At 55.3% G+C, this 23,093-nt stretch overlaps 2 protein-coding genes and 1 long non-coding RNA gene across 4 annotated transcripts in view; 2 read left to right on the forward strand and 1 right to left on the reverse strand.

The window, feature by feature from the left end:
* PLEKHM1 (pleckstrin homology and RUN domain containing M1) overlaps positions 1-2,313 on the forward strand; it is a 51,625-nt gene extending 49,312 nt beyond the window's left edge. For both annotated transcript variants that reach the window (XM_080679478.1, XM_080679479.1), the window contains one exon: positions 163-2,313. In XM_080679478.1, coding sequence (XP_080535604.1) covers positions 163-271 — 109 coding nt within the window. In that variant the 3' untranslated portion in view covers positions 272-2,313. The remainder of the gene's footprint in view (positions 1-162) is intronic.
* A 1,419-nt stretch (positions 2,314-3,732) lies between these two features.
* Positions 3,733-5,142, reverse strand: LOC308253642. The gene is made up of 3 exons (XR_013961145.1): positions 5,062-5,142; positions 4,419-4,507; positions 3,733-4,289 (listed from the first exon to the last, which is right to left on the reverse strand). It is a non-coding gene; the product is annotated as an uncharacterized lncRNA (long non-coding RNA).
* Positions 4,183-23,093, forward strand: part of ARHGAP27 (Rho GTPase activating protein 27) — a 30,653-nt gene continuing 11,742 nt past the window's right edge. The window contains exons 1-3 of the mRNA XM_080679275.1: positions 4,183-4,334; positions 5,353-5,487; positions 7,024-7,704. Of these exons, the coding sequence (XP_080535401.1) occupies positions 7,042-7,704 (663 nt within the window). The 5' untranslated portion in view covers positions 4,183-4,334; positions 5,353-5,487; positions 7,024-7,041. The remainder of the gene's footprint in view (positions 4,335-5,352; positions 5,488-7,023; positions 7,705-23,093) is intronic.

Consider the following 23,093-nt stretch of genomic DNA (forward strand, 5'->3'; position numbering starts at 1 on the left):
CAAGACTCTCTTCTCCCTGGATGGAGAAGTGGTGCCTGCGGGCCTGGGGTTGTGGGTGGAGCACAGCCCGACTGTGGGCTCTGGTCAGGAACACGGGCCAGCCTCAGGCCCCAGGGGAGGCCTCCAGCCCATTTGCACATAGCACTTGCCTCTTTCTCCCAGGTGTGGCGAATGCAAGACCGTCTTCCACCAGAGCTGCCAGGCCGTGGTGAAGGGCTGCCCCCGCTGTGCCCGCCGGCGCAAGTACCACGAACAGAATGCTCTCACCTAACCCAATCTCCTGACCCCCCTCAAAGGCCTCAGGGTGAGGGTTCAGCTCAGCCATGCAGCTGGGTTTGCTATCAGCCCCGGCCACTCTCTCAAGGTGTCACAGCTGTCTCCCTCGTCAGAAGACTCAGATGTGACCAGAGCATGAGCGTTCCAGAGGGAGCCCTTGATGATTGGTGCCCCCCTCATCTGCTCCAGGAGGTGGGACACCAGCAGACGCCCCCTGTCCGGGGTGCTGGGGTGGGGGGACTTTGCACTCACCAGGTTCCAGCTCACCTCACTGACATGACACCCCCATCAGGGCTGTTCACACACTGTGGAAATAAGACTTGGGGCGCATTTTCAAATCCACATTCCTGATTAAAAGGTCTAGTTTTTTAAGGTGGGTTTTCCCCTTCCTATTTCAATAGAAAATATTTTTTTATTCTTAACCCTATACAAGTCACCCAAGAAATCCAGGCACTCTCACCACGAGCAAATGTGCAGGTACTGCCCAGGCCTGGTCTGCAGACAGGCGGGCACCTGGGCATTCCTGGGACAGAGCCCGTCAGCTGCCTTTCCTTCACCCTCCCCAGACACTTGCCAACAGCTCAAGTGCAATGTGCCAAACCGCCCATGGGGCCAGGCGGGGTCGGTCCTGACGCCACCTTCTTCCTCTCCCTCTCTTTACTCCCTGCCCCATGCTCCCCACCTGAAAAGCCCATCTTTCTCTGTGTTCGAGCCCCCCGGCTCTTCTGTAGCCTGGATTCTGGTCCCTGCAGGAGAAGGGGAATGACTCCAAACCAGCACTGTCAGCACTTTGCATCTTCCTTGGGCCAGGGAAAGGCCCACCCCTCAGCCCCATGCCCTCCTTACTCCTACCCTACCCTGGGACACTCTCAGGGGTCCCACCCCTGCCTGACTGACCCCTGCTGGGACAGGTAGTCTGGGCTCACAGAGAGGGGGCCGGCCTTGGCACACACTGTGGAACAGTGACCCGTCCTTCACGAAGCGTGCCAGCCCTGCTGCTGAGATGTGCGGGGGCCAGCGGGGGAAGGTCCATGGAAGGGCTTCACCTCCGCTCACAAAGCCATGCATTCACACAGCTTTGCTGGACTGGCCCAAGGAGGGGCGCAGCTGGAGACTGGGAAATTTCATTGAAACACCATTGCCTTTTGAAGGGGTGTTGGCATTGTTTTCAAATTATATTTAGACCCTTGGGGTATGGAGGAATCTGGGTGTGATTTCTCTGCTGCATCCTCCCCTCCCTCCTGAATCCAGCAAGCCCCCCTCAGCCCTGGGGCCCTCTGGTCATCTCTGTACTCAGCTTGAGATTGGGGGCCTCATGTGAAGGTCCACCTGTCCTGTCAGGAGATGAGCCTACTCCCACTTCTCCCTTGGGGTGGTTTGGCTGCTGAGTCACCAGTCTAGCCCTGTGGAGCTGGATAAATTGTGCAATAGAACAGAGGAGGTGCTAGGCAGGTGGGGGCGGGGCTGCCACACAGCCTCTCTGTCCCTTCTCGCAAGATGGTGTACACCTGTGCCCGGCACACCAAAGCCTCCAGAACCAGAAATGGATCCTCATCCGCATCCCACCCCTCACAGAGCATTTATGCAAGCACAGCCTGATCGGAGCCCCAGCTGCCCCGATCCCTGCGTGGGCAGGAGCCCAGCCTGGGATGAGCAGTGTGGCCCTGGCCTGGCCCTGAGAGTAGATTCTATATTCCACGAGGCGCCCTAGGAGGTGGCAGGAGTGAGACCCTGGAGGCGCTCACTTCAGTCCGCTCCACCCCTGCGCTCCCAGAGGTTGGTAGCATTAAAGCTGAGGCTCTCCCCACCCCCAAAAGCCGCTGATGCTTTCAGATGAGCTGAGTTACACCTCCTCACCTCCAGTGGAAAGCTGATGTGAGCCCCAGTAGTGTCCACACTATTTTTAAAGTGTCACTTTATGCAATAAACTTTGCAGTATGGGGCCCTGGTCCTGAGACGTGCTTTGCAATGTACTGAAGGAACTGCTGCTGTGTGTTGTTTGAATGATTTTGCAGTAAAGACCTGATATTTCTAATCTCTGGTCCGGCTTCTGAATCCTAATGCTGTGGCTGATTGGGGGAGACCATGGGCCAACCATTGCCAGTCTGATTGGGCCTCCACTCTCCTGTTAGTCCCTAGGCACCCGAGAGAAGAGGATGGGGGGAATGGTAAACATTTGCAAGCAGGAGACTTGTGTGCCAGCAGTGGGCATGGAGGAGAGAGGGCAGTAACAGGTTCAGTATATACCCCACCCTTGCCAATCTGAGGAGGCAGGGACCCCGTGGGGTTGGATTTCAGGGCCTTTGCGAGGTTTACTCACATGCAGCAACTGAAGCTGATGCCTGAAATCCCACCACCATGGCTTCTTTCCTGTGCCTTAAATGCCAAAGCACAGATCCCCGCCCTGGAACATGTGAAACCTCAGGCCTACGTTTCCCACTGGATTGAGTGAAGGGGCTCAGGAAGGACAGGCTCGGCAGGGCCCCTGATTCAGCCCTCATGGTTTGGGGGCTCACATTGGCTGCTTCTTGGCTGCAGACCTTCCTCTGAAGCCCACCACTGTAAGGACAGAAGAAGGAAGCGCTCATTTTCAGGGAAATCAGGTTGTAGGAAAAGGGGGTGGAGAAGACATTTAGGTCTGCAGTTTCCTGTCCTTTCAGCCCACGAGGGAGCACCCCTGCCCATCCCATGAGCCAGCTTCCTTCAAGCTCACCTCCCTCCAGGGGCAGTAGGTGGTGGAGGGCTCCAGGAAGACAAGAGGAACCTGGTTTGAGGGCTGGGGCGAGGGGGGGGGAGGGGAGAGGAGGCAGGCCCACCTGGGGCAAGTGACCTGCCCTGCCTTTGGACTCAGTGCCTTTGTCCTGAGCAAAGTGCCTCTGAGGACTCTTGCCCCCCACACCCACCACCACCATCTAAAGGAGGATGGGCCCTGACTGGTTTGGCTCAGTGGATAGAGCGTCGGCCTGCAGACTGAAGGGTCCTGGGTTTGATTCCGGTCAAGGGCATGTACCTTGGTTGCGGGCACATCCCCAGTAGGAGGTGTGCGGGAGGCAGCTGATTGATGTTTCTCTCTCATCGATGTTTCTAACTCTCTATCCCTCTCCCTTCCTCTCTGTAAAAAATCAATAAAAATGTATTTAAAAAAAAATAAAGGAGGATGGGAGATTTGGAGACTTCATTCCAACCCCAAAGAGGCTCATTATAAAAGTAGTCAGGCCTGGCCAGCGTGGCTCAGTGGTTGAGCATGGACATAGGTCACATGCCCGGGTTGCAGGCTCCATCCCCGGTAGGGGGCCAGCAGGAGTCAGCTGATCAATGATTCTCTCATCATTGATGTTTCTGTCTCTCCCTCTCCCTTCCTCTCTGAAATCAATAAAAATGTATTTTTCTAAAAGTAGGATTAATCATAGCTAATATACTGTGTGTTTCATAATAATAATGTGATAACAACATCGTCCTTAGTGCATCTCATTTAATCTCAACAATCCTGTGAAGTAGGTGTTGGTGTCCCCAGCTCACAGGAAGCAGACGCAGAGATAAGGTGAGGATCTTGAGCCCAGCCCCAGGAAGTTGCTCTGATCTTACCCTGGAGACAGATTGGAGGGTGGCCCTCCTCCCCAACAAGGATCCAGGAGAAGATGAGAACCAAGTAGTTGGAAGGGAAATCTAGCCAGAAGTTGGTGAGGAGACCCCCTACCCCCTCGTCCTCCTGTCCTGGTCTTGCTGCCTCCACCTCCCGGGAGACAGCCAGGTGTGGCCCCGGATCCCGGGAAGTGCTGGGGGAGGGGGTGGCGCCTCTGTTCCTAGGGCGCTGGCTCGGCCCAGAGGGGACAGGAAGCCAGGACACCGGGGATTGTCTCTCGCCGCCGCTGCCCTGCCCCAGCCCGGGAGGAAGTTCTGCCGGGTGCGCTCGGCTGGTGCCTCCCTCGCTATATTGTTGAACAGGAAACCCGGCAGCGCGGGAGCTGGGCGGTGGAGGAGAGCGAGCGCCGGACGCCGAGCCCACGCGCTCCCTGCCGGGACAAGTGGAGGCCGGGCTAGCGAGTGGACACCCCGAGGTGCTAAAGCCGGGCCAGACTGGGCGGGGGTGCTGAGCCGGGGGTGGGGATGGGGGGTTGGGTGCCGCAGGTGCGGGTCCTCACCCGGGAGCACCGCGCGCCGGCTCCTCTTCCTATCGCGTAGGGACTGGAGCTGCACGGGCCGGGAGGATGTCGCGCAGGACGGCCCCCTCCTTGCGGAGGACGGGAGGGAGGGGGGAGAAGGGCGCCCTCAGTCCGGGGATAGGAGGGGCCCAGGTCCAGGGCCCCAGCGCCGACCGGGGCGTTGGTGCCGCTGTGATTCGCGTCGCAGGGCACCTCCTGGCGACCGGTCCGTCCTCGCGCTCCAGGGATCCTCCCCTCTCCCCGCTCCCCGCATTCCTCCCTTCCTTTTCGCTCCCCCAAGGTCAAGGAGCCGAGGCCCGGGTGCCATCCTCGCCCATCCCACACTCTGCGCTCCTGGGAGCGTCCCTGTTGCGAAGCCCGCTCCGAGTTTTCCCAGGCCCGGCTGGGCAGCTCCGGGAAAGAGGCTGGGAGGGGCGGGGGTGGGCCCAGAGCGCGGAGTGCCAGCCATCCGGCTGCAAAGGGCTCGTGGTTGGTGATTCGAGTGCAAGTGGCCTCGCTCGAGTTGAGAATGCCCCGGGCAAACAACAAGCCAGAGTAGTCCCTGGGACGCAGAGGCTCGTGGTCAGCAGATCCCGGGGATGGAGGGTGGGGGTGGGGGTGGGGGGCAGGGGCGGGACTCTACCTTCCAGAGGCTCTGCTTGCGACCCGCCAGCGCCCAGCGCCCAGCGCCCAGCGCCCCGTCACTCGGAGCCGGGTTCCCAACAGGGACACCAACAGTCCCCGCCCCTCCTCCCCCCCCGCTCCCCCCCCCCCCCCCCCCGTCTCATGGTTTCTCCTGCACCGGGACCAGCTTCCAATGTCTTCGCGGGCCCATTCAGGCTCCCCCTCGCCCCCTCCCAGACAAAGCTGCTTTGTTTGGGGTTTGGGGACAGCCCGCCAGAGCGCCCCTCTCCCTTTTTGTTCCCCTTGCCAGCTCCTGCTACCAGAAATCTCTCCAGCCTAGCCTTTGAGTCCCGGCCCGACGACGAGATGGCAGGCGCCTAACCTGCATCCATCCGCAGGCTCAGCCCATCCAGCCCATGGGCTCCCGAAGACGCGCCCTGCCAACGTGAGTGCGCCGCGAAGGCGGGGAAGTGGGGAGAAGGTGTCCTCCCTGCGGCTTGTTGGCTTAGCTCGGGGCAGCTGGCTGATCCCGCCTCCCAGGCCCAGTGCACGTAGTGACTCAGTTTCCCCAGCGAGGAAAGCTTGACAAAGTCAAGGAGGAGCGTTATGCGCCCCTCCGCGGGACCCTGTCCCCCGGTCCCTCCGCCTCAGCGAGCAGCCGAGCTCCCAGCTGCTGGTCCCCCGCCACCTTTGTGGGGCAGGAGGTGTGGTCGGTGTAAAAGGCTTGCAGGAACCAGCCCCTTCCGAAGGAGGCCGCCGACTCTGGCTTTGATGGAGGGACACGGGCAGATTGAGAGTTAGGCTCTGAGGCCAGGCCGAGCCAGCATGGAGAGGCTGGGGGCTGTGGTGCTCGCTCCGGCGCCCCTGGAGGCAAGGCCGGAGTAGTCACGGACACGCGCATTCCCTGGGGGCCACTGTACGTAGAGATCTCGGGGCAGGTAGACCGGCGCGAGGGCCCACCCTTTCTCCGGAGGTGGAGGTGGGAGCCGGAGAGCAGAGGCGGCGAGGGCCGGTTTGGGCGGGCCAGGCTCCGGGTTCACGTCTGCGGCAAAGCCGCTGGGGAAGAAAAGAAAAACCGAGAGAACCGGTTTCCCGGCCTTGGGAGTCTGGCCCCTCTGCCAAGGCTCTTGAACTAAGTGAAGCAGGGACACTCCGTGGGTTGAGCGGCCCGCGGCCAGGAAGGGGCGCTGTGGACTCGCATTCTCTCAGCGCTGGAGGCGGCAGGGGGGGGCGGGGTAGGGAATGGGTTGTTTTTCCCACCTCACAGAAAGGGAAACTGAGGCCCACTCAACTTTTAGGCAAATTGTGGTGTCGGCCTGATCTCGGGCAATCACCCTATGTCAGCAGTTTTCATCCGTGTGCTGCAGCACACTGAGGGGCCAAAAGAATTTTTTAAACATGCAACATCTGACTAGTCAAAGGCACCGACCTCTCTCCCTCGGATTGTCAAATGAAAGAATGACAACAGACAGCCAACACAATAGCCGTCCGTTGTGAATAAATCAAAATTATACTTTTTTTCCAGATGTTGGGTGTGCCGCAGAATTTTAGTTATTAATGTATGGGTGCCATGAGATGCAAAAGGTTGAAAATCGCCTCTCTCTCTCTCTCTCTCTCTCTCTCTCTCTCTCTCTCTCTCTCTCTCTCTGTGTGTGTGTGTGTGTGTGTGTGTGTGTGTGTGTGTGTGTGTGTTTTATTTGTTTGTTTTGCCCTATCTCTATCTCTTTGAACCAAGGCTTTCCTGGCCATAAAGTTGAACCAGCATTACCCACAATCCTCCACCAAGGGACTGAATGAAGGGTTGCCGTAATTCCGTCTCTGGGTGTAAGAATGAGAATTTCAGAGATTATGCTATACAAGTCCCCCGTTTTAGAGAGAGGGAAACTGAGGCCAGAACGCACCTGAGGAGCGAAGCACTCGTGCGGCTGCCTCTGGTCTCCGTGGCTCTGACCTCCGTGCCCCTCCTCCTTGCTGCCCACAGGGAAAGGCCGCGGCCACGATGGCGGCGGACGTCGAGGGGGATGTGTACGTGCTGGTGGAGCACCCTTTCCAGTACACTGGCAAGGACGGGAGCCAAGTCGCCATCCAGCCCAACGAGCGCTATCGGCTGCTACGACGCAGCACCGAGCACTGGTGGCATGTGCGGAGCGAGCCAGACGGACGCCCCTTCTACTTGCCCGCGCAGTACGTGCGCGAGCTGCCAGCGATCGGGGACCCTGCCGCCGCCCCGCCGCCGCCGCCCTCGCCCCATCCTGGCCCCGCAGTCCCGGAACCGCTTGCCTACGACTACCGCTTCGTGAGCGCACCGGTGCCCGCGGGCCCCGAGGGCGTGCCCGCCGAGCCCCGAGGCCGGGTAGGCTCTCTGTGCGGCCCCGCGCTGCGCGGCGCCCGGGCACATCGCAGCAGCCTGACACCAGGCCAGCCCGCCTGCCTGTACACGCGGCCCGCGGCGCGGGTAAGGCCTGCACAGTCCCTGGACGACCTGGCGCGTGCCGCCGCCGCGCCCCCTGCCGGCCTCCTCGGGAGCGCGGGCAGCTTCAAGGCCTGCAGCGTGGCGGGCTCCTGGGTGTGCCCGCGGCCCCTGGCGCGCAGCGACTCCGAGAACATGTACGAGACCATCGAGGACGTGCGCGGACCACCGCGGGAGGAGCGCCCGGAGCAGGTATGTTGCGGGGAGCCGGAGGCGGGACGGGGGGCTGCACCCACCGAGGAGACCCACTTGACTTAGCGTTGGGCTCAACAGGAAGCAGCAGTGTCCGCCGGCTTTGGACGAAGCTCCCTCACACCGAGCCTCGCTTTCCTCTACCGTGAAACAAGGGGTTCAGGCTCACAATCTCTTATCTGCCAAAATGCCAAAGCTTCTTGGAGCCCAAAGGTTTTTCGTAAAAAAAAAAAAAAAAAAAGATGGCAAAATTTGACTTGAACCCATGTGAGGCCGTTGGTGGTCTTTATTCATCACATTTAATGTGAATATTCAGGTTTTGCTACCAATGAACTTGATTACAGGGTGCTGGCCCAGGCCTCGCTGGGAGCGTTACACCACCTATGGCATCAGGTGTGTGCGCCGCATTGTCATTCTGAAACCGAACCACTCAGACACGCATCTGGCATGAAATAGGGGGATGTGCACCTGCGCCGGCTCTACCTGCTGGCCCTTCTCACAAGAGCTGGGGGTGGGGTGTGTCAGACAAGATAATGGATAGGAAAGTCAGGAGGCTGCTTCCCTTTTTGGCTGCTTCCAACATTTCAGTTCCCTCTTTTTTTTTTTAAATATATTTTATTGATATTTTACAGAGAGGAAAGGAGAGGGATAGAGAGCTAGAAACATCGATGAGAGAGAAACATCGATCAGCTGCCTCCTGCACACCTCCCACTGAGGATGTGCCCGCAACCAAGGTACATGCCCCTGACCGGAATCGAACCCCGGACCCTTCAGTCCGCAGGCCGACGCTCTATCCACTGAGCCAAACCGGTTTCGGCTAGTTCCCTCTTTTTCTTTTTTTTTTTTTTTTTTAAATGGGTTTGTTTCAGAAAGAAGTCCAGTCATAGTGGCTTTTTCTTTCTTTTTCGCTTCAGATTCTAGTTATGTTAATTTGGGAAATCGAAAACAGAGCACGTTTTAAAAACTCTTACATCCTCAGAAATCTGCCCACGGCATGACTTCTTGAACTCAGGAACTTTTCAGGGAGGGGAGTGGAGGGGAATGCACAGACATCGGCCACCAGCTGTGAATGATGGTCAGTTCGCTTCCTCTGGGGGTCTCAGTTTGTCTCTCAGCCCAAAGAAGGGCGGGGGAGGGGGGGAGGGAGATGGCTGGATGACCCTTGAAACTTATGAGGCTATAGTTTCTTTGTAGTTGGTGTAATTTCAATAAACATTGATCCCTGCCAAGTCCCAGGACTGAGTCTGGGATGCCCACAGGAAGGCGCACCGTCCGCATAAGCAAGCTGCTGGGTATTTCTTCCACCCCATGTGGTTACAGCGCAGAGAGCTCAGGATTTGACCACAGAGACCCGATTTTGATTCTGCTGAGTCACCGCCCCCCCCCCCCCCCCCAGTCATCCTCCAGCCACAGTGTTATCGTGTGTAATGTAGAACAATGCCTAGGGATTAAGGTTGTTGACAGCTTTCAACGAGGTGAGGCTTGGACGCGCCTGGCACGTAGTAGGCAGTCCGCCAAAGACTGGCTACGGTCCCCCTTAGTATCCTTTCCTCCCGGTCTGCGCCGCCAACGCTCCGGTTTCTGCAGGGGGCAGCCCGCCCCCTTGTGGCCAGGGTGCAGAACAGCACCCAGCGGGTAGGGAACGGACCCTGCCCGCTGGTGGGATGCAGGGGGATACGGTGGGGGAGCGGAGGGATCCTGGTGCGTGGCGCCCTTGCCTGCCAGCCAGTTTCTGTGGGATAGATGGCTGGATGCCAGCGCGTCGTCTCCCGGCGCCCCTCCGTTTCCTAGGCACACTCCTAGCGGCGCACTCCTGAGCCTCAACATTTCTGTGTGTTGGTGATAGTGGGGTATCTGCCTGTCCCTCTGAGGTGTGCCCCTGGAGGTGGAGGACTGCCTTGCCCTCTGCACCCCCGCGTCCCGCACAGAGCCTGGCCCAGAGCGTGTGCAGTGTATTGACTAGGGACGAGGAGCTGCAGCTCCTTTCCCATGAGCCCGGGCTCTGCAGGTCCGCCCAGGGAAACCACCACAGAGCTCTGGACCAGGGTGGAAGGAGCGGGGGGGGGGGGGGGGGGAAGACCCTATATTCGGGTTCCTCCTGAGAAATTACCCCGGCAGCCACAGTCACTACGGAGTGGCATCTTTGCCCTTCCGCCCCAGGCTCCCAGCAGTGGCAGTGGTATATTGGAGAGGGTGGTGGTGGTGCCTGCTGGGGAGGTACTGGGCATGAGCCAGAGACCCGGTTATTGGCAAAGAGACTCTGCCCGGCCCCACTTCCGGCCCTAATTCACTGTGTGACCTCAGCAAGTTGCTTAGCATCTCTGGTTCTGTTTCCTCCTTGTGAGATGGCTGTAAACCATGCTCTCTGTGACCCTGCTTTCTTCCAGTGTCAGCTGTGGGTCTCCCTGACGCCCCATCCCCCACACACTCCAGGGGTGGGGCGTGGGTTCCCCCCTGGAAAGGAAATGCCCTCTGCTCTTAGTTGTGCGAGGCAGCATTTAGAGAAGGAATTTCCTGAAAGGTGAGCCTGCCTGTTTTCTTCTGGGAAGAGATGGAGGAGCAGGTGCTGCCCTTCCCTCCGTTTACTCACTCGCTAAGCATGTGTGGACGGAACCTGCCAACCAGCAGTGAGCCTTCAGACCCACAGGTGAGGGAGGCACAGCCCGGCCCGGGGCCCAGCATCGGGGGCAGGAGGATGTCAGGAGGGGACAGAGGCCCAGTCCAGCATGGCACAGGATGTCTGTGATCCAGCCACTCTCAGGTGCCTGGGCAGAGGTGGAGGTGAGACATGCAAGGCCCCACCCCACTCTGTGCAGCTGGCCTCAGGAATGGGGGCTGGGGTGAGGAGTGGGGAGTGCTCTCACCAGGAATCGGGGCTTTATCCTGCAGCCCTGGAAGGCTCTCAGAAGAAAAGGGAGTGGGTTTGAGAAGAGACCCCTGTGGCAGGGGCTTTGAGAATGGAGGAGGACCTTCATGGTCTCCTGGACACTCCATGATGACAGGAGACTCAGCAGGACTCGGTAGCCCATGGGCTGAGGGGCGGGGGAAATCACAGTTGGCACGCTGGGGGTGGGAGGGGGTGATAGGGAGGAGAGGAGTGGAGGAATGAGGCTGAACCACTTTGGCCCCGCCGGGCTGGGCCCAGGAGGCAGTTGGCTAGGGGCGGTCTGCTGCCCCGGGGGGAAGGTGTTCACCATGTGATGTTGGAGCCATGGGTGTGGAGAGAGTGTGGACATGGGGACAGGAGTGCTGAGACAGCCCTGGGGCTACCATGTCTGGGTGACAGACAAAGGGAAGAGAGAAGAGCCTGAGAGGAAGAAACCATCAAGGAATAAGGAGGAAACGCAGGGGAGTGTTGGCTCAAAGCTGAGGAGAAGTGGCCAGAGGAAAGGGGAAGTTAGATAAAGGCCATTAAACATTCATCGGAAGTAGCCACCAGACGTCAGTGGCCACCTTATCAGGAAGAAGCCAGAGGGTCAGAGGAACGAAGGGGAGGATACAGACGGAGCGTGTAGACAACTCTCAGAAGCTTGGCAGGGGAGGGAGAGACGCTGTGTGGCCAGATGCAGGTGTAGGTCAAGGGTGGAGACTTCCCCGAACCTAAGTGAATGGGCAGGAGCTGGGAGAGGGGGAGGCTGCGGATGGTGAGGGTGTAGTTGATTAGATGGGGTCCCCAGGAGAAAGGATGTGAGGCAGGGCCCCAGTGCTAAGAGGGAGGAGGGGCAAGGATGTGAAGATGGAGATGACATGGAGTCATTGAAGAGGGTGGGAAACAGTATCCAGTCGATGGACCACTGGGAAGGGGGTGGTGTGGAGGGCAGGGCAGTTGGCAGAGGCAGGGACCACCCCCCTTCCCAGCTGAGAGGAGTCTCTACACTCCACAGCATTTTACAGCCTTGTCACTCACCAGTCACTCAGCTAGCACCTGGTGTCTGCTGGCCCCCATGCTGGCCACTGGGGACACAAAGCCTGGTAGGATACAACATGGTCCCGTGGGCTCTCATTCAAAGGCTCACCCTCCCAGCAGCTCAGAAGGCAGGCAAAGGTACCTCCATCTGCCCCGAGTACAAAGAGAAGTTCAGAGAGTTTCAGTGACTGGCTGGAAGGCACACAGCCAGGAGGTGGCAGCATTCAGGTCCGCTCCGGGCCTCCTGACCCCAAACCCCACTCTGGCCACCAGGCTCAGTCTCAGCTGCGCGGCCTTCGGGCCTGGCCACCCTGTTCCCCTCAGCAAGGATAGTACAAGCCGAAGGCAAAGAGGGAGTGCCCTGTACGTGCCCAGCCCCGTCGTGGACACGGGCAGCAGGGAAGGAGGCATGAATCCTAAACCCTCCCCTGGTTTCTGCAGCTGAGGGCGTAGTAGGAAAATGAGAGGAACCGGGAGAGGGTGAAGCACCTGCTTCTGAGGGGGGAGAGATGGAGGGCAGGGGAGGCAAGCTGGAGCACTCTACCCGCTCACCCCTGAGGTGCTCCAGGAGCCCAGGGAAGTCTGGGGAGGAAGGGACCTAAGACTCCTCCTCTGTGGCTTGGGGCCCACCCCTGGGCCAGGGGGCCTTCTGACTCAGGGATTTCAGGGTGAGGTCACCATCCCCGCCCAGGCTGGCCATCTGGCCTAGCCCGCCCCTGCTGCCTGGGCATTGGCCACAGGGAGGAAAGAGTTACAGCCCTGGCCTCTTAGGCTTCTTATGCAAACAGCCCAGGAGGCACCTCACCTGAGTAGGCGGCCTGGACTGGAAGAAGCCCCGGGGCCCTGGTTTCTCCCTCCTCTGCCAGGAACTGTGAGTGACCCTTCAGCTCCGAATGGAGTTGGGCGCTGGGGCGGAGGGCAGTTTTCCCACTCTCTCCCCTGCCTCCCGGTTCCCACCCGTCTTCCCCTGCACCCTGCGAAAGCCCACCCAGTGACCGACGGCTGCGAGGTGCCCTGCCCTCCTCTCGGGATCCAGGCTAGCACCCACTCCTCAGAGCAAACTCCAAGGGCAGCCCAGGCAGCTATGATGGACACGAAGAAACTGGCCTTGGACAGATCCCTTTGGGCCCCCCTTGGGGGCCAGCCAGGCAGCCTTTAGGAAAGGGAGGCTGGTAAGAGCAGGGCGCTGAGCCAAGAGGAGGGTCCAGGGAGTCCCCTTGTCTGTACTCCCTCCTCTCAACAGCTCTCCCTATCCTCTGGCAAGGGCCGTTGACCTGGGTGGCCCAACTGGTTTGTTCACACTTGACCTGACCTTTTACCCTCATGACTCACCAGCAGCCCCAGGCTGACCCAGGATCCCCGCTGCCCATGCTGCGTCCTGGCTTGTGAAAGAGCAGGTTGTTGGGGAGCTCTGTCCCTTCCTTCTCCCACATTCCTGACCCGAAAAGCCCTCCCCACCCACAGCTCACAGGCTGAAAGGAACCACCCCTCACCCTGTATGTAGGCTGGTGACAGCCCCTCTGCCCCCTGGGCTCTCTCCCCCAGCCTGGGCCTCTTCACCTCCCAGTCTCTGGTTCCCTTCAGCCCCTGGATCACCTGTCTTCCCACTTCCTTCTTGAGCCCCAGCAGCTGGCCTCTCTCTAGACCTATTTTCTCTGCCCTTCCTGGATCTGTGTCCAGCAGTGGGAGGAGCCGGGAAATCGGGACTGAATGTCAGCCCTGAGTGCCAGGTCCTGGGCATGGAAAATCCATCATCATGACTGGGGTTTCTGATGATCAGAATGTGGTCAGGGTTCCACGCTAGAGTGTTGGGGAGTGAGGAGATAGTTGATGTTGGTTGGTGTACTGTAGAGGGAAATGGGGCTCTACCAAGGCGGGGTCCCAGGGCCATAGGGGCTCTTGCTTAAATCCGGAGACTCTGTTTCCAAATTGTGAAAGGATTGTGGTGTCGAGGGGATTTCCAGAGCTGCTGCCTAGGCAAACAGGCCTGCAGGCCCCTCTGTTCAGGCCAGGGATCTGGTGGGGGCGGTCCACCGTGAGGCATACAGGTGAACGGGGCTGGGGTCTGTCTAGACATCAATGTCTGTCCTGGGGGCTGGCTGGACTTGAGCCCAAGAGAGGAAGCAGAGGTGCCAGAAGGGGCCTGCCTCCAGATGCTCTCAGCATCATCCTTCGTCTTCTACACAACCTGATGACTCTCCACCTTGTCTGAATGTATAAATTACTGTTCCCCCTACAAAAATAGTTTAACCCTATGACAAATATTTGGCTAATTGGGGGAAATGTCAATCTAATGACTGTTAGCATTTTGGTTTCTTTCCCTCCATTCTGCTTTCCTGTGTGTTGGGAATTTTATAGACATAGGGACATGCTGGTGTGCTGACAATGGTGCTGTAATTTGTCACTGTTCTGTATTCATTGATTCAGTAAATGGCAAGTGCTGTACTGTGCGCTGGGAGGCAGTGAAAAATAAGGCATGGTCCCTGTCCTAGGTAGCTTACTGTCCAGGAGGAAGCATTGCCAAGCAAACTGATAGTCATGATCTAGTGTGGTGACTGCGCCTATAAGGTACTGGGGTGGAGAGCACTTTGGAGGAGCCACCACCACCCTGCTCCCCCACCAGAGGGAAGCCCAGGATCACCTCGTGGCCAGGAAATGGATGTCAGAGGGGAATCCAGCCTCCTCTGTGAAACCCTCTGGACCTGGCTGACTTTTTCTTCTCATCAATAAGAATTGGTCTTTGCAAATTTCCCACTAGTTCTCCAAGTAATTTTGATTATTTCATATTTTACTAGGAAAGCCCTTGTGTTTTTGGTTGTTGTTTTTTTAGATTTATGAAATCCCCCTCTTAAATTTATTTATGGATTTCTTTGTGACCAAGTTAATGATATTTTCTAATTAAGGTTCCATATGTTTCAAATCTAGTTTATTGATTATATTATTCAAATTGGCATTTCCTTTGTGTACTTCTTATTTTTTATCCTTTATTCTAATTCTGATAGAGGTTTATTAAATCTCCCATTCAACTTTTCTCTATAGAGTTCTTCTTGTACTTTTAATAGTTTTTGCTTTTTATATTTAACTACAGTGTTATTGGGAGCATACAAATTTTGACTATTCTGTTATCACAAATTGTGCCTTTGTATCATTATTTTGTATCATTAACCTGAAATTCCACCTTTCTGTTATTAATATGGTGGCCAATCTTTCTTTTTATTTCAGTTCTTTTTTTTTTTTTTTTTTTTTTTTGCATTTGCTGGTATCTTTAGTATCCTTTTATTTCCAACCATTATCACATTTTTTAAAAGCGTATTTCTTGTATATAGCTATCATATGACTATATTTTTAAACCCAAGCTAACTATGCCTTTTAATGGTGTAACTCAATCTGTTCACATTTAGTTTAATAGCTGAAGGACTGCACTTGATTTTATTATGGTTTATTTTACCTTGCGGTTTTCTTTTGTTGTCCAATCAGGTTGCTATTGATTCCCCTTTTCTCCTCCTATTCATCTGTTGTCCTCCTACACTTTCCAATTCATCTGTGGCTTCTGCTTTTCCCTGGGGTTCCTAACCAGGCGCATTCTATAGAATGTGCAGCCATGGGGATTCCTATTCTCAGCACTTCCATCTGGAACTCACAAAAGCCTGTCAGCCTGTAGACTCGGGCCTTTTTCCAGCTTAGAGAAATCTATTTGTTGCATGATTATTGTTTCTTTTACTTTTTCTTTTATTTGCATGTTCGTTCTCCAGACTGGATCCTCCCAGTTTCTTATCTTTTCCCTCTTTTTCTGTCTCCCTGTACTTCTGCCCTGAGGCTTAAGGTATTTTTCTGCATAACCTTCCAGGCCACAGATTTGAGTCTCAAGAGTGCCCAGTTTCTTCTTCAATCGGTAGTGTGTGACGTATTTTAAGTTCTAGAGTAGGCCTTTTTATTTTTTCCTTTGGCGCTTTACTTGAATCTCCTTGTGCGTTCTTGTTTTTTGTTCAAGTTGTAATTGTATTTTCCAGCTTCTCTCTCTTAGTGATAGCCTCATTTTTTTTTAAACCAAGTAATGTACATACATAGTTTTTAAAAATCAAAGCAATATTTTAAAGTATATAATAAAAACTCTCACACACTCCCCTGCTTCCATGCCCTGTTCTCCATCAGCTCCAGCATCACCACTTTTATTAATTCTTTCTCTATGCCCAGGTTTTCTTTTTCCTTTTCCTTTTTTTTATTTTTTATTTCGGAGAGGAAGGGGAAGGGAGAGAAAGATAGAAACATCAACGATGAGAGAGAATCATTGATCAGCTGCCTCCTGCACACCCCACACTGGGGATCGAGCCTGCAACCCAGGCATGTGCCCCAACCATGACTTCCTGGTTCCTAGGTCAAGGTTCAACCGCTAAGCCATGCCAGTCAGGCCCAGATGTTCTTTATACAAATATAAACTAGTATGAATATACAATTGCTTGCTTAATTTTCTGTCTGCCTACACAAAGGTAGTAGGCAGCCCTAGCTGGTTTGGGTCAATGGATAGAGCGTCAGCCTGTGGACTGAAGGGTCCTGTGTTCGATTCCGGTCAAGGGCACATGCCTGGCTTGTTGGCTTGATCCCCAGTGGTAAAGGAGAGTAAAAATATCTCTCTCATCATTGATATTTCTATCTCTCTCTCCCTCTCCCTTCCTCTCTGAAATCAATAAAAATAAATAAAAAGTAAAGGTAGTAGGCAGTACGCATGGTCCTACATCTTGTTTATTTCTTGCCTTTTTGGTATAACAATGTTATCTTGGAGATTGTATATAGAGAGTATCCGGCTCCTTCCTTCTAGCCTTGTGGTTTTTCATTGTCAGGATGTATCACAATTCATTTAGCAGGACCACTGTTGATGAAACTTGGTTTGTGTCCAATCTTTGCCTATGACGAACAATGCTATAACATATTATCTTAAGGTAGTTTGAATATGCATTTTCATATATTTAAGGATCGTTGTTGTTTTCTGCAAATGATCTGTTCATATCTTTTGCCCATTTTTCTATTGAGTTCTTGGTCTTTTCCTTATTGATTTTGAGGAAGTTTTTCTATATTAGGGAATATAGCCCTTTATCTCTGACATGAGTTGTAATCAACCCTCCAAGTTTGCCTCTCTACTTTGCCAATGGTATTTTTAGCAACACTAGTTTTCTTAAAATACATTTATATAAGAAATATGTAAATCACTCATTTTATCATGAAGGCCTTTTTTTGTTGCTGTTAATCCTCACCTGAGGATATTCCCTGCCCCCCCCCCCCCAATGATTTTTAGAGAGAGTGAACGGGAGGGAGAGGAGAGAGAGAGGGGGAAAAAACACATTGATGTGAGAGACACATTGCTTGGTTGCCTCCTGCATGCACCCCAACCGAGGCTGGGGATTGAACCTGCAACTCAGGTATATGCCCTTGACCAGGAATCGAACCCTTGACCATTTGGTGCACAGGACAACGCTCTAACCACTAAGAATACCGGCCAGGGCACAGAGGCCTTTTTAAAATACAGAATTTTGCTCATGTTTCCCTCTGAGTATTTCTATGGTTTCACTTATCAAATCTAAATCTTTGATCCTTTGGTGGTGGGGGTGGGTAATATCTGAGTGAAAAGAGTGAGATGTAGACCCACCTTTAATTATTTTTTTCTGGATGGCCACCCAGTTGCCCCCATCACCTCTGATCAACAAGTTCCTCTTTCCACCATGATTAGCGAGGCATCTTTAGCACGTCCTGGGCCCCAGCCTTAATGGGGTCTGAGAGCAGTGGCTGGTTTGGTGGTCTTTTGTCCCTTTTCTCCAGCCACTGGGCTGTCAGAGGAGTGGATTTTATGTGTGTTTGCTCTCCAGGACTGGGGTCGAGCTGTTGGAGCACCTACCTGGTGAGGGGCCTAAAGAGGAGAATGGGTGGTGGTCTCTAGGAGTGAGGGTTCTGCTGGCCCCTGCAGTCCAAGATACCAGCAGGAATTCTGCCTGTCCCCACCTCCCTGTGCTCCCAGCCTTAAGGGCAGAGAGTGGGGGCTTTTTTGTTTGCTTCTTAAATATATTTTTATTGATTTCAGAGAGGAAGGGAGAGGGAGAGAGAGATAGAAACATCATTGATGAGAATCATTGATAGGCTGCCTCCTGCACGCCCCACACTGGGAATCGAGCCCACAACCTGGGCATGTGCCCTGACTGGGAATCAAACCATTACCTCCTGGTTCATAGGTCAACGCTCAACCACTGAGCCACGCAGGCTGGGCAAAGGCAAAGAGTGCTTGGCTCCCCATCAGCTCCTGGGGGTCTGGTACAAGGGTTACTCTGCCTTCACCCTAAAGTCTCATGGGGGGCCCAGTCTGCCCTGGAGTTTCCCAGGTCTCAGACACTCTGACCTGTGCTAGCCAGTCCTGCCCACCAGCTGCCCCAGCCCCTGCTTGGCTCAGGCAGTAGAGCGTAGCAGTTGGAGAAGAGGAGAAACAGGGCGTGTTTAAGCTGCCGTGTTCCCAGAACCCTAGGGCCCCAGAGCTGCATCTTAAAGGGAGAGAAATTCCTTTGTCTATGTTAGATTGGAGGAAGGGAGAACTGGAAGGGCCAGTCTGTCTCCAGATAAAGAATAATGAATACCTCGTAGAGTAGTAACACTTAGGGTGTGGAAGAGTAAGAAGAATTTTTAAGGGTTTTTTTCCCCTTACTTTTTATTATGAAAATTTTCAGACATACAAAAGAGCAAAAGGAATATTAAAATGAATACATCTATACATATTACCTAGATTTAACAATTACTGTTTAAGATCCAGGCCATAGTTAAGTGTCCCCCCTTAGCTAAAGCAAGTCCCTCCCAGCCACTTGGTTTGAACCAGGATCCAGTCAAGGGCCATCCCTTGCATTTGATTGTCTCATAAGTCTCTCTTGACAACCCCGTCCCTTTCCTTCTGCCCTGACAGGGACTTGTGAAAGAGACCAGACCGGTTGCCCTACAGAATGTCTATTTTAAGCTGGAATGTTGGCTTCCCTGTGGCGGGTGCCCCCGTGTTCCTCTGACCCCTGTGATACCTCAGGGCGGTAGGTCTGAGAGGCTTAGGCAGGCCAGGTCACCTGGGCTTAGGGACAGATCATCCAGGGGAAGCAGGAATCAAGGATGATTCTAGATCTCTGTTTGGGCAACAGAGGTGATGCCGAGATGGGGAGCTCGAGACGGGTGGAGACGCACTCAGGCTGAGGCAGGCAGCTTTTCAGTGTGTTGGGGACATCCAGGTTGGATTGCTGAACCTGGGGACGCAGTTGTGAGTTGTTAACCTAATGAGGTCAGTTGAGCTTTCCCAGGACAGTGGAGTGAGAAGCAAAGATGAGACACCAAAGCACCGGGGAGATGGCAGAGGACGACGAGCGTGGGCCCAAGAGCTGAGAAGCAGCAGATAGAGGAAGAGAAAGCTGACCGAGAGGCCATGTCCGAGGCAGTACGGGAGGGAGAGGATTGTAAGGACTAAGTACCAGGGAGAGTAAGACCAGACAAGGACCAAATTTGTCCTCAGGGAAGTTGTGGGAGGCCTGGGCAGTGGGCTGGGTGTTGAGTGAGTGGACGGCGAGACAGTGGGGCACACACACCACTTCAAGAACTTGGCTTTGAAAAAGAGGAAGGGAAAGTTGGGTCCAAAGGCATTCTTTCTCTTTTCAAGATGGAGAGACCTTGCCTGGCCGGTTTAGCTCAAGGGGTTGAGCGTCAAGCCAGGAACCGAAAGGCCACTGGTTCAATTCCCAGTCAGAGCATTTGCCCAGGTTGTGGGCTCGATCCCTTGTGGGGCATGTGCAGGAGGCAGCCGAATGATGATGTTCCTCTCTCATCAATGTTTCTATCTCTCTATCCCTCTTCCTTCCTCCCTCTCTAAAAAAAATCAATAAAATAAAATTAAAAAAAGATGGAGAGACCTTGAATTTGCTGCAATGCCAAAGGGACAAAGGTGGAAGGGTTGGAGATTTGAGGTGAGGCAGCTTTTGAGCAAGTGAGAGGCAATGAGGTTGGCTGGGCATTGGGTTGGCGGGGCAGGAGGACCCTGAGCTCCCATTAGGGGAGGGAGAAGGAATGGTGGCTACAAGTTCAGATACGTCTGAGGGGGTGGGCAGGTGACCACCACCACCACATCTTTCCACCCCCTGAGACTGACTTAGCCACAGCCTTTGCTTGACAACTTCCTTGACAAACCATTTGTGACTCCACCTAGCTTAGCAGCCGGAGAGCTCCCAGCCTTACGCAGAGCACAGGGACTGTGAGCCAGGAGGGGCTCCACCCCAGGAGCAGGCTAAGCAGGCAGCCCCATGAAGCCACCCAAAGGCTCAGGCAGAGTCCAGAGCCAAGGGCGCGCAATCAAAACCCAAAGCCAGAAAAGCAGAAGTGGGGGACAGAGCCCTGCTCTCTTTCCCATGTCCTGTGGGTGTGGGAACTCAGGCTGCTGCTTGGCTATTTCACAGAGACCAGCCCTGTGAGCGGGGAGAGAATGACAGCCCAATCTCTGGATAAAGAAACCGAGGCCCGATTGCAGGCTCCATCCCCCGCCCCTGTTGGGGTGTGTGCGGGAGGCAACCAATCGATGTGTCTCTCTCACATCAATGTTTCTCTCTCTCTCTGTCTCTCCCCCTCCCTTCTACTCTCTCTAAAAATCAATGGAAAAATATCCTCGGGTGAGGATTAACAATAATAGAAAAAAAGAAAGAAAGAAACGGAGGCCCAGAGATTCAAGAGGTTGTCCAGAGAGAAGCTGAGCCAGAGAATACACAAGTTTCTGGACTCCTGCTCCACTCTTTCCTTTTAATGGAATGAAGCTTCTGCCCCAACCCCAAGAGGACAGCCTCACCTCAGGCCATTGTGTTTGCAATCTCATGCTACCTGCATGTGATAAGAGTCCACTGAGCCCCCTGGGCCTTGACACAACACGCATTGCCCAGGCCCCTGCCCAGACTGGTGACATCAGACTCTCGGGCTTGCGTGGATCCCCTGGTGTTCTGAGGCTTGAGGACCCGGATCCTGTGGGTGACCCAGCCTCCCCAAGGCACGGAGGTGGGGCTGGGGTGGATACCGAGTGAGGCCGGACTCCGTTCTGGAGCAGGTGTGCTCAGGGGAGGGACAGTTCTGTGCACTCGGCCAAGCTTCCAGAGGAAAAGATCACAATTCATTCTCACGCTCCCTCCGCTCAGCCCAGATGACTCGGAGCAGGCTCAGAGTCAGCAGAGGAGGTCCTGCCCCTCCACCCCCACCCCTGCCCCAGTCGAGGGTTTGTGGGTATTTCTTTTGCCTCTAGCCCCAGAGACCTGATGGGATTTTCTGGTTGCACCTGCTCTAGTTGCCCCAACCCTCCTGTGAGGGTTTTGGAGAGAGGGGTGAGCACAGAGGGCTGGGGAGATGGATGATGTGCAGTTGGCTTGTTCTGTCCCCTCCCCCACCATGCACCTCTCAAGACTTGAGGGTGTGGTTGAGGAAAGAGGACCCCACTGGGGAACCTCTGTGGTCATCACCTTTTCTTGCCGGGGGACGAGAAGCCCAGGCAAGAGGCCTGAGGCGCCAACCTCCATCACCAAGAGCAGCCAGAGCTGTGTGGGGTTGGTAGGTCGCTGTGCTGTGGGGCCAGGGCCCGCTCGCTGGGAGACCCCGGCATGCAGGCCAGGCCTCGTACCGTGGGAAAGCAGCAGGGGAGTTCCGGCTACCTTTCGTGTGGTCCCAGCCCCCATACCCGTGGTCAGCAAACTGTGGCTCGCGAGCCACATGCGGCTCTTTGGCCCCTTGAGTGTGGCTCTTCCACAAAATACTACGGCCCGGGCGAGTCTATTCTGAAGAAGTGGCGTTAGAAGAAGTTTAAGTTTAAAAAATTTGGCTCTCAAGAGAAATTTCAATCATTGTCCTGTGGATATTTGGCTCTGTTGACTAATGAGTTTGCCGACCACTGCCCTAGACTGTCACTCCAGGTTCCTGCCACATGGACACCCTGCTTCCCCATTCCACCTGCAGGTCAGAGCCGAAGGCCGGGGTTCCCACTCCTGCCCTCCTCTGCTCTCTCCCCTCCCCGACCCCAGCCCCTCCCTGGTGGCTCAGAGTTTCTGGCTGCTCTGGAATTTACAGCTGTTTCCATCTCCTGGGCGTGGCTCCATAACTCTTGTTGACCTGTCGTGTGTGTGTGTGTGTGTGTGTGTGTGTGTGTGTGTGTGTGTGTGTGTGTATTCCCTGGCCCTCAGGGCGGGGTACTGTAGTGTGTCATGTGTGTGATGCATTGAGGACTCAGGCTCTTGGGGAGGGATTAGTCTACTCTGGGGCTCTGAGTTGGGGCACAGGAGACTGTCCGGGAGCTTTTGGGGTAGAGTAGAGCATAGACCCCAGACTTGCTCTGGATGTGGTTCCCCAAGGTCCTAGACCCCAAATCCATCCATGCATGGTTTACTTGGGTGTCTGGTGCTGAGCCCATTGTGGGTGCAGGGGAGGAGGGGCTGGGGAACACGGGAGAGGGAGAGCCAGGTCTGGGGGCAGGAAGATGACTGAAATGGAAGACTAAGAGATGGGAAGTCTGGGGCCCAGGGTGGGAGGGTGGGGGTCAGAGCCTAAACTGGGACCTGAACAGCCCCTATGGGACAGCCTTAAGGCAGGCGGGTGGGTGGGCAGGGTGCTGCCTGGCACTTGGGGTTGGGGAGGAAGCACCCCTGAGGGGATCAGTGAAAACAAAATGGTCCCCAAGGGGTGGGAGGAGGGGCTGCTGCTTCTCACTGGGGGTGTGCTGTGTCCGCTGTGCATGAGAGGGTCAAGGGCGGCAGGCCAGGAGGAAGCTCCTAGGCTAGGGCTCCGGAGCGGTTCCGGTCCCCTTCTCCAGGGTTTGGAGAGTGGGGGTGGGCACAGGCATGCTTGTTTATGTGTGTGGACACGCGGCGGAGGTGGCACATGCCTCAAGGAGGCAGACCAAGGCGGTCAGGCGGGTAGATGGTGGTGTGGCCAAAATCCTTCCTGCCCTCCACGTGGCTAGAAACCCATCCAGAGACCGGTTTCTTCTGATACCACATCAGCCCGCCCCCTTCCTCTTTGAGACACCCACCCGCACAAAGCTTCCTCTTTCCCATCACACCCTCCCTAGGCCTTGAGGGAGGTGATGGTCACTCGTTGTCCTGTCTATGCCAGCTCAGGCCCCAACACCCAGCTGCCCCCAGGCTTGTCCCCATCTGTGAAGCCTCCCCCTCCCCCACCCATTGCTCCCATGCGTCCCCTGTGGAGCCTGTCCAGTGGCTGCGTCTGGGCCCAGGAGTCAGACTCATCAGTAATCAGAGCTGAGTGAGGCAGCCAGTCCTGGCCACATAAAAATCTCCCCATTCTCCCCCCTGTTCCTTGTGCGAGATTCCCATCAGACCCCCTGGCTCCCTCCCCCGCCCCCCATACACACACCCTGCCTCAGGCAGCCTGCCTCATGCAGCACTTCCGCAGCCCTGACAGGAAATGGGCTGGAGGCTCAGCCTCCCACCATCTC

This window comes from Plecotus auritus, assembly GCF_963455305.1.
Source record: "Plecotus auritus genome assembly, chromosome: 7".
NCBI classification, from domain to species: domain Eukaryota; kingdom Metazoa; phylum Chordata; class Mammalia; order Chiroptera; family Vespertilionidae; genus Plecotus; species Plecotus auritus.